Source organism: Panthera leo, chromosome C1 (genome assembly GCF_018350215.1).
Source record: "Panthera leo isolate Ple1 chromosome C1, P.leo_Ple1_pat1.1, whole genome shotgun sequence".
NCBI lineage: Eukaryota > Metazoa > Chordata > Mammalia > Carnivora > Felidae > Panthera > Panthera leo.
In genome coordinates this window covers 15,675,956-15,689,002 of record NC_056686.1, presented here as the reverse complement: position 1 = coordinate 15,689,002, position 13,047 = coordinate 15,675,956, and the positions used below count along the sequence as shown (strand labels likewise).

Sequence of the window (13,047 nt, the reverse complement as noted above, 5' to 3'; positions counted from 1 at the left end):
TGGCTCACGAGTTTGAGCCCCACGTCGGGCTCTGTACTGACAGCTCAGAGCCTGGAGCCTGCTTTGGATTCTGTGTCTCCCTCTCTCTCTGCCCCTCCCCCACTCCCTCCCTCTCTCTCTCTCTCAAAAATAAATAAACATTTTTAAAAAAGAAGAAAATATTCTTCCTAAGAGAACCCACTCCCTGCCTGACACTGACTATACTGTGTGATTTTTTTTTTTTAATTTTTTTATTTTTGAGAGAGATAGAGACAGAATTCGAGTGGGTTGGGGCAGAGAGAGAGGGAGGCACAGAATCCGAAGCAGGCTCCAGGCTCTGAGCTGTCAGCACAGAGCCTGACGTGGGGCTCAAACTCACGAGCTGTGAGATCACGACCTGAGCTGAAGTCGGCTGCTCAACCGACTGAGCCACCCAGGTGCCCCAATACTGTGTGATTCTTATAACAGATGTAAGGAGGAGGAATTACTGTCTCCACCCGGCAGATGGAGAAACTAAGATTCTGGGAGGGCAACCAGGGACTTCTACCCACATAGTGGACTGAGCCAAGATGGGCTCCCTTCTTCCACTTGGGGCTGCTGCTGAGTGGCCCTGGGGTGTCTGACCAGATACAGGTCTAGGTTGGTAACGTGCATATGTTACTTTGGAGCTATGGAAGGGATGGGGAAAGAAAGCCAGTCTTGAGAAACGTGGATAACACTCCAGATCTGAGCCCGGTCTAAGTGGGGGTCCAAATTTATAGTGTAAGAACTCAAAACTGAGGAATTAACTTGTCTAGAAAAAACTTGTCCAGAATCAGTTGAAGAATCAAACACAACACTGCACCATAGAAACACTTCTAGGTTAGTCTCCAATACCTAACAAAAAATGAAATTATCAAATTCATCAGCAAAAATTACCAACCACAAGGAAACGTATCACCATGAGAGAGAGTTAAATAGACAAAACCAACAGGAGACTTAGCCTCCCAAGACTTGGGATAGTTTATGCCCCAATTAAGGAAGAGGAGGATAATATAAAAAGAGTGGCCCGTCCAACATTAGGACGTGCAGTAGCAGAGCTGGGGGCTCCTGCTCTGTGAACATTTGTCTGCAGCTGTTAACTTGGACAGTTCTATGACCTTCAACATAGACACTGCCCTCATCCTATCCCACCTGCACCAGGTTTCCCCACCCTTCCTCCTGGGTCCTCCATCATACCTGGCACTAAGGAGTTGGTAAGGCAGGTGCCAATGGCCAGCACCAAGAATGGAGAAATCATGGTGCACTCCAAGACCTGCCTTCTCTCTTGGGCCCAGAGGTATGACCAACGTGGGTGGGAGGGGATGGGCTGGCAGTGGTCAGATGCTAACCGATGTTCCAATCCTAGAAATTAAAGGGGGAAAAAAAAAAGACATGTGGGCCACAGCTCCAGAATTCATTCGTCCATCCACTCATACTTTCGCTTATTCATTCATTATATGTTGAGCACTTATCACCAATCAGGCACAGGGCTAGGCGCTAGGATGTAAACCCCAGTGGTCCCTCCCTCAGGAAGCTTAATCACATACAGTTGTGGCAGTATAATACACGAGTTCCATGAAGCAAAAGGGTTCCTTCCCCATTTTCCAAGTGAACTCCCACTCTCAGTCCGTCTGGAGCCTGGAACCCACCAGAGTTCAGTCTTTCTGTATAATGCTTCCCAAAATGCAGCATGCATTTTGGGCTCTTAGAGGGTTTGCTAAAATAGACCCAGTACCCACCTGCCATCGCCCAGAATCTAGTGCGGTTCCAACAAGCTCCCAGGTAAGGATGCTCCTGCTCCTGATTCTGAACCAGTCTTTAGCCTTTGAATTACCTTTCCCAAGCACATTGGAGACACAACAGAGTCCACCCTTTGTTAGAGACAACCACACTTGCCACATTCTCTTCTAGAGCTTGTCATTTATGGTGAGAGATATAAAAAGAATAGAACTGATATACAGGAAGATTGGCTGCTGAAGGTGCCCATTTCTGGGTGGTGACATTTCAGATGACTCGGTTGCTTTTTCATTGTCTTTTCTGCGTTTCCCAAATAAAGATGTTACCTTTATAATTTTAAAAAACTGTTACACACACACACACACACACACACACACACACACACACACACACACACACTCTCTAGAAGGAAATACATCAAAACATTAACTGTGGTTTTTTCTGGGCAGGAAGACTATGAATGATCATTTCCTCTTCTCTTTATTATTATTTTTTTGAATTTTCCAAATTGCCTAAAATAAGCATGTATGAAATGGCATAAGAAAGTTTTTAAACTGTGGTCATACTGTCAGGATCACAAAGGATAACCCCAATTGCAGCTGAGAAATGTACTAACCCTGTTGTGCACAAATGTTGCTGGAAGATGAGAAATTTTAAATGGCAAGAGTCTCACAGGATAATAGTACTGCCACCAAAACCCAGATAAAAATGATCATTCCATTTGTCGTGGGAAACGGCAACAATGCTCGACATTGTACAGTTGAGTGTCACGTTAGATAAGAAACCACTCTGCCCCTAGAAAAGGGGATCTTGATTCAATCTTTAAAACGTGCGTCCGGCATTTCAGTGCCTAGAGGTGAGGGCTCACCGGTATCGCACCCACAAAACACCCAACAGTCACCAAATGTGCACCCCTGTGCTTTTTACCACCCCTCTTCCACATCCATCTGGCTCCCTTAAAAACCCAGCTTGATGGGGCAGGAGGGAATTGAAGGGAAATACTCTACATCTGACATCTACCAGCACTTAACTCTGAGGTGGAATTTCAGACGATTTCTGATTTCTCTTTTTTTTTTTAATTTTTTTTTTTATGTTTTATTTTTGAAAGACAGAGCGTGAGCAGGGGAGGAGCAGAGAGAGAGGGAGACGTAGAATCTGAAGCAGGCTCCAGGCTCTGAGCTGTCAGCACAGAGCCAGATACAGGGCTTGAACTCACTAACTGTGAGATCATGACCTGAGCCAAAGTCAGATGCTTAAGCGACCGAGCCACCCAGGGGCCCCCTGATTTCTTTTTACTCTACTTCTGTTTTCAAGTGTTTCTAGAGTAAACCCTAACATCAGAAAAAAATGTTAGTAAATTGATATACAATATCGGGGCACCTGGATGGCCCAGTCGGTTAAGTGTCCGACTGTTGATTTCACCTCAGGTCATGATCTCACGGTTTGTGAAATGGAGCTGTGCGTTGGGATTTTCTCCTTCTCTCTCTCTCTCTCTCTCTCTCTCTCTGCCCCTCCCCCACTCACGTGTGCTCACTTTCTCTCTTAAAATAAATAAACTTAAAAAAATTATTACACAATATCAATACATTATAATATTATTCCAAATGGCTTAAAAACCAAAGTCGCCTTCTTTCAGGACGCCTTCAGGATGGCCACTCGTTCCAGTGGCCACTTCAATCACCGTATGAAGGTATCTGTTTTGAAAGTAACTCTTTTCTGGTCCATCTCCGCCGCCACACTGGGAGTCTCTAAAGGCAGGGACTTTGCCTTGTTTGTTCATACTCCAGTGCTCGACACAGTAAATACTGACATCAGATGAAAGCTAATGCTCTAAAGAGGGAGGCAGGGGGAAGGGAAGAAGCAACCCCAAATCCTTCCTTTGCGTGTGCAGAAAATGCAAGGAGATGATATTCCTAGAGCAGCCATTCACTGCTGGAGGAGCGTAGACTCGTACAGCCACTTTGGAAAAGCAGCATCAGGGCTTCTGGGTGGCTCAGGCGGTTAAGCGTCTGACTTCAGCCTAGGTCACAATCCTGCCATTCTGGAGTATGAGCCCCATGTCGGGCTCTGCCTGTTTCAGATTCTGTGTCTCCCTCTCTCTCTCTCTCTCTCTTCTGCCCCTCCCGTACTTGCACTCTGTCTCTCTCCCTCAAAAAAAATAAGCATTAAAAAAAAGAAAACTGGCAGCATTTACCAAAGCTGACACTGTACCTATGCCCTCTATCTCCCATTTATCTCCATTTATCTCCAACAGAGACACACACACACACACACACGCACGCACACGCGTGTGTTCACCAAAAGACATCTATGAGAATATTCATATCAGCCCTGCTTGTAACGGCCTCAGAATAGTTCCATCTTCAGCAGGATGGATAAATACGTTGTGTGGGTTCACAGGCTGGAAAACTACACAACAGTGAGTATGGACAAATCCATACAACAACATCTTGCAAAGGGAAGGTTGAATGACGGAAGCCAATCCGAGAGTACAGAAGTCACGATAAAGTATAGACAAAGCTAGGTGTTAGAAGACAAGATAAAGGTTACACCTGGGGTTGTGGAGACCGAAGGGGGCACAGAGGACTTGTGATTGATCTGAGAGCTAGTTACATGGGTGCATTCTGTCTGAAAACCCAATAAGCTGTCAATGTATTGATAAGGACACTTTTTCTTTTTTTTTTTTTTTAACATTTATTTATTATTGAGAGACAGAGCATGAGCAGGGGAGGGGCAGGGAGAGAGGGAGAGACAGAATCTGAAACAGGCTCCAGGCTCTGAGCTGTCAGCACAGAGCCCGACACGGGGCTCGAACTCACAAACCGCAAGATCATGACCTGAGCCGAAGTCGGACGCTTAACCGACTGAGCCACCCAGGCGCCCCGATGAGGACACTTTTCTGTATGAATGTATATTATACTTCAATAAAATAAGAGCTCTACTCTCTGAGAGCGTACATAAACGATCTATAAATAATCTATAAACACAGACAACATGAAAATGACCTGTGTACTGCACTTCACTGTTTATAATGACTTTCACCATGATTTCTCACTAATAACCTATGTAGTGGACAGAGGGGATCTATGATCTCCTTTATTATTACTATTACTATTATTATTATTATTTGCTATAATCTCCTTTGTGAAAAAAATCAAGGCTCATGATAGTGCACCATGCACTGAGAAATAGGACTTAATTCTCTCTCCATCCAATACAAACAAGAAAATAAGGAAAAAAAAAAGTGAAGGGTGGCTCCAGGAGATCTACAGGGCTCATCCAGCCTGCATGATTATTCTTATTTCTCTTCCCTGCTAGCCTGATGCTCTGTGAGAGTAAACACCACTCCACATCTTTGAATCCCCAACCCTACGCACACAGAAGCAGCTCTGTAAATGCTAACTTAATGAAAAGCCTCAGGATTCAGGCTGGAATGCTCTGGAATTTTGACCCCAGGGATGTGGTCTTTAGACCCCTGTCCTAGAGACAGACAGGTGCCTTCTTCCACTGCCTCTGCCCGAAAAGGAGAGGGGGTTGGAATCTAAAGCCTTCAGAAGCCAGAATCTGCTCTGCTGGCTCCCGCTCTTGCCCCCACCCTGAGTCTCCAAGTCTGCTCTCTCGCAGCCCTGGTGATGGACCCCGTGGGGCCCAGTCTGGGGCCGCAGAGGCCCCAGCTGCCCACCACCCTCTGCCAATGCTCTACGAGCTCAGAATGGAGCCTCCAAGGGCGAGCCAGCCCCACTGCCCCCCACCTCCCAGCTGGATGGTCTCTGCCAGGCTCCCAGCTACATGCCCTGATTATTCATGACAATTATGCAGAAGTCCTGACTGGGCTCTGGCCCCTGGAGAAGGAGCAACTACTTGGCAGGTCAGGAGAAAGAGCAGAGGGGTGGGGCCTGGGCCCTAAGGACTGAGCTGGGGCAGAGGACATGGGAGCCCCTAGGAGTCAGGAAAAAGCCAGTCCTGGGCGTCTAGGTCTCAAAACGCCCAGGACAATTGCCAGATAAAAATCACTACCATTCCTTGGGCACACACATTGTGCTGAACACTGTGCTAACTGTTGACATCTGTGATTTTACTTAGTCCTCACAGCAAGTATTGTTAGCCCGCTTTACCGTTTAGGAAACTGAGCAGAGGATCTCAGCTATCCGTGGCCAAGTGCAATTCAAGCCCAGGCTGACTCAGCCTTTCTGGGCCTCAGTTTCCCCACCACGGAGAAGGAGAGAGACCAGCGCCCGCCCGCCCTTTATTCCACAAGAGCAAATAGTAGACAAATGAGTTTAGGGCAGGAGATCTGGAGGCAGGGGAGTTGGGCCCTGGTGAGTTCTCCTACCTGAGGGGCCTGGCCAGGCGGCAGGTGAAAAAAAAGAGCAGGCTTAATGTCAGTATCAGGAGGAGGAGGCTGAGGACCGCCGTGAGGACCATGTCCAGGGTGGGGGACAGAAGGGACATCTTGAGGCACAGAGGGCCCCACAGGGCAGCCTCAGGACCCTGCAAACACCCGGTCACCCTAGCCTTGGATGCTCGCTCCAAAGCCCTGGCTCAGTGGCTGTGACCTGGCTTTGTTCCCTGGGGTTAATCTTTGGGGATTAGCCCAGGGGGGATGAAGCAGGAAGGGGGGCACAGCCCGTGAGGCTCCCCTCCCCCAAGCCAGGCCTTCCCCACATGATGCCTGTTCAACTTTGTTCATTCATTCTTCATTCCCAAACATTCAGTGAGCACCTGCTGTGGACCTGGCTCTGTTCTAAGTACCAAGGAGTCATTGGGGGAACAGGATAGATATGGTCTCTGTCATCTTGGAGATTCCTGACTGGCCAGGGTAGAAAAAGCACTTACTACGACGCACCAGCCATTGTGCCGGTCACCCTGTGGGATAAAAGCACAGAAGGAAGGGATGCCTGGCCGGCCCAGGTCATGGCTGGCTATTCCTCTGAAGCAGCAACAGTGGCTCTTCCACCCCCGTTTACAAGCCCAGGAATGAGACTGCACCGAATCAGCCAGAGGGGTGAACTTATGTCCAGATTAAGAGGAACTATTCTTATTGGGGGCCAACCGTGTGCCTCACCCCATAAGAGAGGCTCTAGCAACGCTGCTTGCAAATGAAGGCAACAGAAGCTCAGAGGCGTGACGTCAGAGTTGGGATTTGAACCCAGATCTGCCAACCTCCATAGTCTGTAACCCCAAGCCCCGCACTGCCTCAGAACTGGGACAGCAGCAGCCCCGCAGGACAGGAGGGAGGCTCCAGGGAATCACTGCCAGGTGCTGGCTCAAAGCCACCTGTCACACACACAGGCTGGAGGTAGCTGAGATGCTGCCTGCCCGGAGGGTCCCTTTCTGCTTCCAAAGTCCCCCCTTTCCATATTTATCTCCCTTTCTCCTGCGTTCCAACATCTCATCAAGTGAGGATGGTAGTGATAGTCCCCATCTTACAGATTCAGAAACTGAGGCTCAGGAGTGCCTGTGTGTCCCAGTCAGTTGAGCATCCACTCTTGCTATCGGCTCAGGCCATGATCTCACAGCTAGTGAAGAGCCTGCTTGAGATTCTCTCTCCCTCAAAAATAAACATTAAAAAAAAGAAGAAAGAAACTGAGGCTTAGAGAAGTGAAGCCATGAGACACGTCCAGAGCCCAGATGAACACCAGCCTGTGTGCCTGTGAGACCAGGCCTTTTCTGATTACACTTCCTGCCATCTGGGACACCTCAGACCCCATGATACAAAGCACTCACGGTCATGGCACAAAGCACTCACAGTCATGGCACAAAGCACTCAAGGTCAGCACTCATGCCAAGAGAGGGCCCCTCTTTCTGGTCCCAGAAAGGCCACTAAGCTCACCACGAACACAGGAAATCCAGTGGTATCACTCCATGAAAGCCTTGTCTTTCTCAATAGGCCCTTACCTCAAATCGTGTCAGACCCTCACAACACCCCAGTGATACAAGCAGGGTTGGCTCGTTGGCCCTGTTGACAGGGAAACTAAGACTCATCAGTACCGTCACTTGGTCAGCTGTCACATGGCCAGCATGTTTGGGCCCGGCCCCACCTCCCCCCGCTGCGTGATGTTGGGTCAGTCCCTGCACCTTTGACCCTGACACCCATTGCCCTTTCAGGAGAGCACCTGTAGTGTCCCAGACACTGTGTGACATACGGGGCCTCAGTTTAGTCCTCATTAACAACCCTGAGCTGGATAATTTGTCCCCCTCCCCAATGAGAGAAGAGTGGCCTGGGCAGTGTTGGGATGTGGGAGGGGGGCAGACAGTGGTGATGATCCAGGCTTACACAGATGAAAGGTGCTAAGCCACGCCCTGCATGGGACTCCTCACAGGACCTACCCGGAGGTCACCCCTGCTGCGGGGTCTGTCCACCACAGCTCACCCAGAGACCCTCCGGGCCCACCCAGCTCCCAGGGCTGGGACAGCTCTAAGGCTCCCCCACCCACCAGCCTCACAAATCAATACAAGTCTCAAGGAGGATCACCTTGTGCTCCCCAGCCTTACTCTGCTGGGCCAGAAGGCAGTTATCTGTCGTTAGGGAGCCTCCAGACTAGAAGTCGCTGACCTGGAAAGTCTGGGCTGTGGCGGGTCCTTTGAGCACATTTCCCCAAACCTACCAGGCCACAGGAATCACCTGGGGACAAATTGGAAAAAGCCCTATTCCCAAGTGGTTTGGGGGGGTGGTGGGGAGAGACAGACTGGGAAGAATGAGTGATGGGGGTGTTTTACAACGATTGGGAGGCAGTTAAGGGGCAGGTTCCCATATATGCAAAACTTCACCCAGGAGCCAGGAGCCCCCACCCTGCCTGGATTGCTAGGTACTGAGGACCTGATGAGGTTTGAGCGAAGGGAGTGTACAGGAAGAAAAGGGTGTGACGTATTCAAATTTTAAAAAGGAGATTAAAGATACATACCAACCCCCAAATTCCCATTCCCCTGCCCCCCCCCCCCCTCACCAGACCTACTCAGTCAGAATCTCCTAGGGCAAGACGTGCTGAGTCATTCTGTGAGCAGATTAGTTTGGGAAATACACCTTTACACAGTGTCCCATTGCCCAGATGGGAAGACTGAGGCCTAAAGAGAAAAGACTTACCCTGGGTGCCCAGCTCCTACTCCCCCCACACAGGGAACAATCAGAACAGGCCAGAGCCAGCGCCCTCTGGGCTGTCAGCTGGGCCCTCCTGGCTCTGTGAGGGAGCTGTGGCTGCAGGAAGTGCTGAGTGCTCCCTGAGCTCCCAGCAGGCTGGGGATTGGGATGGGGGTTGGGGGCCGCCTACAATTCCAAACTGGGCTGAGGCAGCTGCCCAGGGAGGAACATTTCAGCTGCAGGGTCAGAGAGAGGGGACACAGAATCCCTCTCTCAGCCAAGTCTGGCGTTTCTGGCAAGCCTTGCTGGCCAGGACTTTATTCATTCACTGACGTAAGTTATTTATGGCCGCCATGAAGCAGCCTCTGGGTATAGGGCTCAGGAAGGAATGCGTGGTGGTCACAGTGGGCTGCAGGTCAGACCCAAGGAGGGGCTTCCCCAGAAGGAGGAGGGCCAGATGCCAGGGACAGGGCAAGGCTCAGACCTCAGCTGCTGACAGCACTCTCTCCCGGCAAAAAGCAGATGTGGGAGTGCCCAGGGAGGCACGATGTCAACCCTGCTCACTGCCAAGCCATTGCTGTCTTTAGGGCTCAGCTGAGACACCAGCTGTCCCCTGAGCACTTCCAGCCTCAGCAGCTCTGTACACAGCGTTCTCTGGTCTAGAATGTTCCCTGCTGTCCACTCCACGCATCCCTCCCATCATCCTTCCACCTTCCACAGAGCTGCCTTGCACCCCCGTCTCAGCCCATGTGGTAGTTCTGACTCTTTCTGAAGCTTCTGGAACCGGGGGCGCTCAAGGCCTTGGTCACCTCTATCAGAGCCTTAGAGAGCCATCAGTTGTCATTTCTTCCTGTGGCGTGAGCTCTGCTGATGGTGGCCGCCCCGTGGCCGGCAGAGTCTGGCACACAGCTGGGTGGCCAGGGAATGTCGGTAGGTGGGTTTGAAGGGTGGTGGGGTCAAGGCATGAGCGGCTGAAGACAGCTCAGCCACAGGGTTCAGATCCTGCCTCTGCCCCTCTTGAGCCAGGGAGAGTAGCTAAGGGCCACGGACCCCCGGCCTGTGTCTGCAAAGTGGAAGGCTAACAGAAACCACAGGGTCGCTGTCAGGATTGTGTGAGTTAATAGACGGACAGGATTCAAACAGCCCCCAGGGCATGGTAAGTGTTCAGTGAATATCAGCCTGCAGCTAGGATGGGGGGAGGGGGGGCGGGACGGTGGGTAAGAGGAGCCCTTGAACGCCTGGAGCAGAAAACCGACAGACCCTTCTCTGCTGGCTCAGCTTGGCCAGGCAGGCATTAGCCCCCAGGGCTTTCCCACAGACCTGCTTGCCTGCAAGGCCCCACAGGACCTCCACTTGGCAGGAGGTGGGTATTTAACTAAAGGCAAGGGGTAGAGGTTCCAGTTCTCATGGTCCAGGGGCTCCATGTTTCCACATGGGAAGAGACAACCCACCAGAAGCAGTGCAACGTGTTCTTTTCCTCTTGAAGGGGAGAAAGAGAGAACCCCCAGGATCAGCCAGGAGGGTTCCACGGACAGAGTGGGAGGAAAGCCAGGCCGGAAGGACGGTGGGGGTTGAGGTGAACAGAGAGAGAGGGTGCCCCTGACAGGAGGGAGGAGGGGCAGCCCAGACCAGCCACAACGGGCTCTGCCTGCTGAGCTCACGGGGTCAAGAGCACACCCTGCATGTCTCCTGCCCGCTTACATGCCAGCCCATCTTACAGGTTAAGACACTGAAGCTCAGACGGTCTGCTGCTTGCCCAAGACCACACAGCAGAGCCAGAATCAGAAGCCCCAAAGGCCTGGGCTCTGCAGCCAAAGCTTTTCTGGGGCTCCCTGGGGCATCTGGATGGTCTTCATGCCACAAACTGGCTCTGTGGGCAGAAGACTAGAGCCAGTCAAGGTTCAGCTGGTAGGAGAGCTGGCAGGGTGGGGGGTGGGGGGCGGGGCCCAGAAACCAATTCCTGGGAGCTCAGATGGCTGGGGCGCCTGGGCACAGGAGGGTCAGGGATGGCTCCTCTATGGGCACACGGGCTTCTACCATCCCACGGAGAAGTTACGTTCTGTCCCAGACCACCTTGTTCTGGGCCGAGCCTGGAAGCTGAGGGCAAGGGGAGGGGGAGGGGAGCATGTGCTGTGTGTTTCTAAGTTGTTTGCCACCCCCTGCACTTGGGTGTTTCACTCAGCACTCCTGCAGCAGAAGCCCCTCTGCTACCAGGAGACAGACAGACAGGACTGTCCATCCTTGCTCTCATCATCGACAACACGAAAAGGCAGGCACAGAGAGGGTACACGACCTCCCCAGGGCCACACAGCACACCAACGGCAGGCACAAGTCTCCACAGTAACCAGCTACAATCTGGGGGCTATTACTGGAAGCACAAAGCACTCTGGGAGGCCTCGCGTGGGTGCCAATGTCTTGGAATTCCAGACATGAATGATTTGTGTCATTGAAAAGAACAATTCAAACTGAGACTATTCTAAAAAAGGCCTTGTTTCGCACTTTGTCATTGTACCCTTAAATAATAGCAAACCTTTTCATAGCCCTTACTATGTGCCAACCATTGTTCTAAACATTTTACCTCTATTGCCTCATTTAATCCCTAAAACAACCTACCCCATAGGTGCTATTATTACCATTTTACAGGTGACAGAACAGAAACACAGAGAGGTTAAGTCCTTTGCCCGAGGTCACACCGCCAGTATTCAACGCTCCCTGTGGAGGTTTCTGTCTTCCCGGGCCAAGGGTAAAAACTCCCAAGCAGCCTGGAAATGAACCACATTTGTTCTGGCTATGCCATGGACACTGTGCGTCTGTGGACGAATGGACCGCATGCAGCTGCTATTGGACACGCTCACTACATCCCATGTCACCCCAGCCCCTGGAGGAGGGTTCCTCAGCGCCACTTACAGAAGAGGGGTCGGGTGAGGGGATCTACCCGGGGTCATACATGGTGACACCCTAGACGCACGCCTCCTCCTCCCCCGCCGAAGCCTCCTATTCCAGCTGGTCCTCAGGCAGGTCACTGGACCACCATGGCTCTCTCTGCTCCCCCCCCCTCGAGGCCCACGCACCCTGGCGGCCTTCCCCTAGGAGAGGAAGCCGCCATTCCACAGGCCCCACGTGCGCCCTGAGAGAGGCCGTGACAACTCCGGATTGGGGAGATAGGCGGCGAACTTGTAGCCTGCTGGGTGCCAGCCAACACAAGCAGCATCCCTGGGTGGCATGTGCGGGGGGGGGTCGCAATCACCCTGCTCGCGTCAGAGCAGGGAGGACACGGATGTTCCCAGAGATAGCACTCTGCAGCTGGCGCTGGATAACAGCGTTCCTTACATTCCCAGAGAACCTTCCAGCAGCAGGAGGCGGCGGCTCCTGCTGCTATTGCATTTGCTGGTGACCCCAGGAGGTATCAGGGCAGGGATACCGCCCCCCCCCCAACAGGAAACCTGGGCGGGCAGAAGCGAGGGTCCCACCCAAGGGTGCACAGCTCGGCAGAGTCCCCATTGCTTACTGGTTTCACGACCTTGGGCACGTCACTTCACCTTTCTGGGCCTCAGTTTCCTCACTCGTGCAAGGGAGGTCATCGCAGTGAGTGCCGCTGTCACTGTGCGATTGTAAGCATGAGAACACGACCAAAAAACCGGAAGATAAATACCGAGGGCTCGGCCCATGAAACACACAATAAACGTTAGCTGGTAGTAATAGGTACAGTGAGCGTGCCAGGCCCGGTTCTAAGTGCTTCGCATGCACCGACTCGCCTAACCCTCACAGCAGCACTCTCGCGTGTGCGATCATTGCTCCCACTGTACAGAGAAGTTCAGTTGCTTGGCCGAGGTCACACAGCTATTAACAGGACGCTACGGAGACGGAAAGGGAAGGACTCTTAATGGAGCACCTACTATGTGCCGGAGCTTTGGGTTCCGCCTTCCAAGGATCCTGGGAGGTGGGAATTATCAGCCCTGGGTCAGAAGACAAAACGGAGACTCAGGAAATGGGCGGGAGGAGCAGGGTCACACAGCAACCGCGTGGGAGAGCTGGGATCTGGGCCAGGCCTGGCTGGCTCCACATCCAGCTTGCTACCGCCATCCGGGTCATCTGCCAGGGCAGCTTCCATCACCGATGGCACAGCGGAGGCCTCAGCCACCGCTAGGTACGGGGAGCCCCGCACCAGTGTGCTGCGTGATCTCATTCTGCCCGTGTCTGTGTGTGCCCTGCAGCGTTGGCTGTGAGTGCCA

At 52.0% G+C, this 13,047-nt stretch overlaps 1 protein-coding gene across 4 annotated transcripts in view; it reads right to left on the bottom strand.

The window, feature by feature from the left end:
* Positions 1-13,047, bottom strand: part of ALPL (alkaline phosphatase, biomineralization associated) — a 98,110-nt gene that overhangs the window by 18,201 nt on the left and 66,862 nt on the right. For 2 of the 4 annotated variants that reach the window (XM_042951675.1, XM_042951676.1), the window contains exon 2: positions 1,198-1,362. In XM_042951675.1, coding sequence (XP_042807609.1) covers positions 1,198-1,258 — 61 coding nt within the window. In that variant the 5' untranslated portion in view covers positions 1,259-1,362. Of the gene's footprint in view, positions 1-1,197; positions 1,363-12,711; positions 12,778-13,047 lie in introns of those variants that run through there. The other 2 variants (XM_042951677.1, XM_042951673.1) reach the window with 2 other exon arrangements.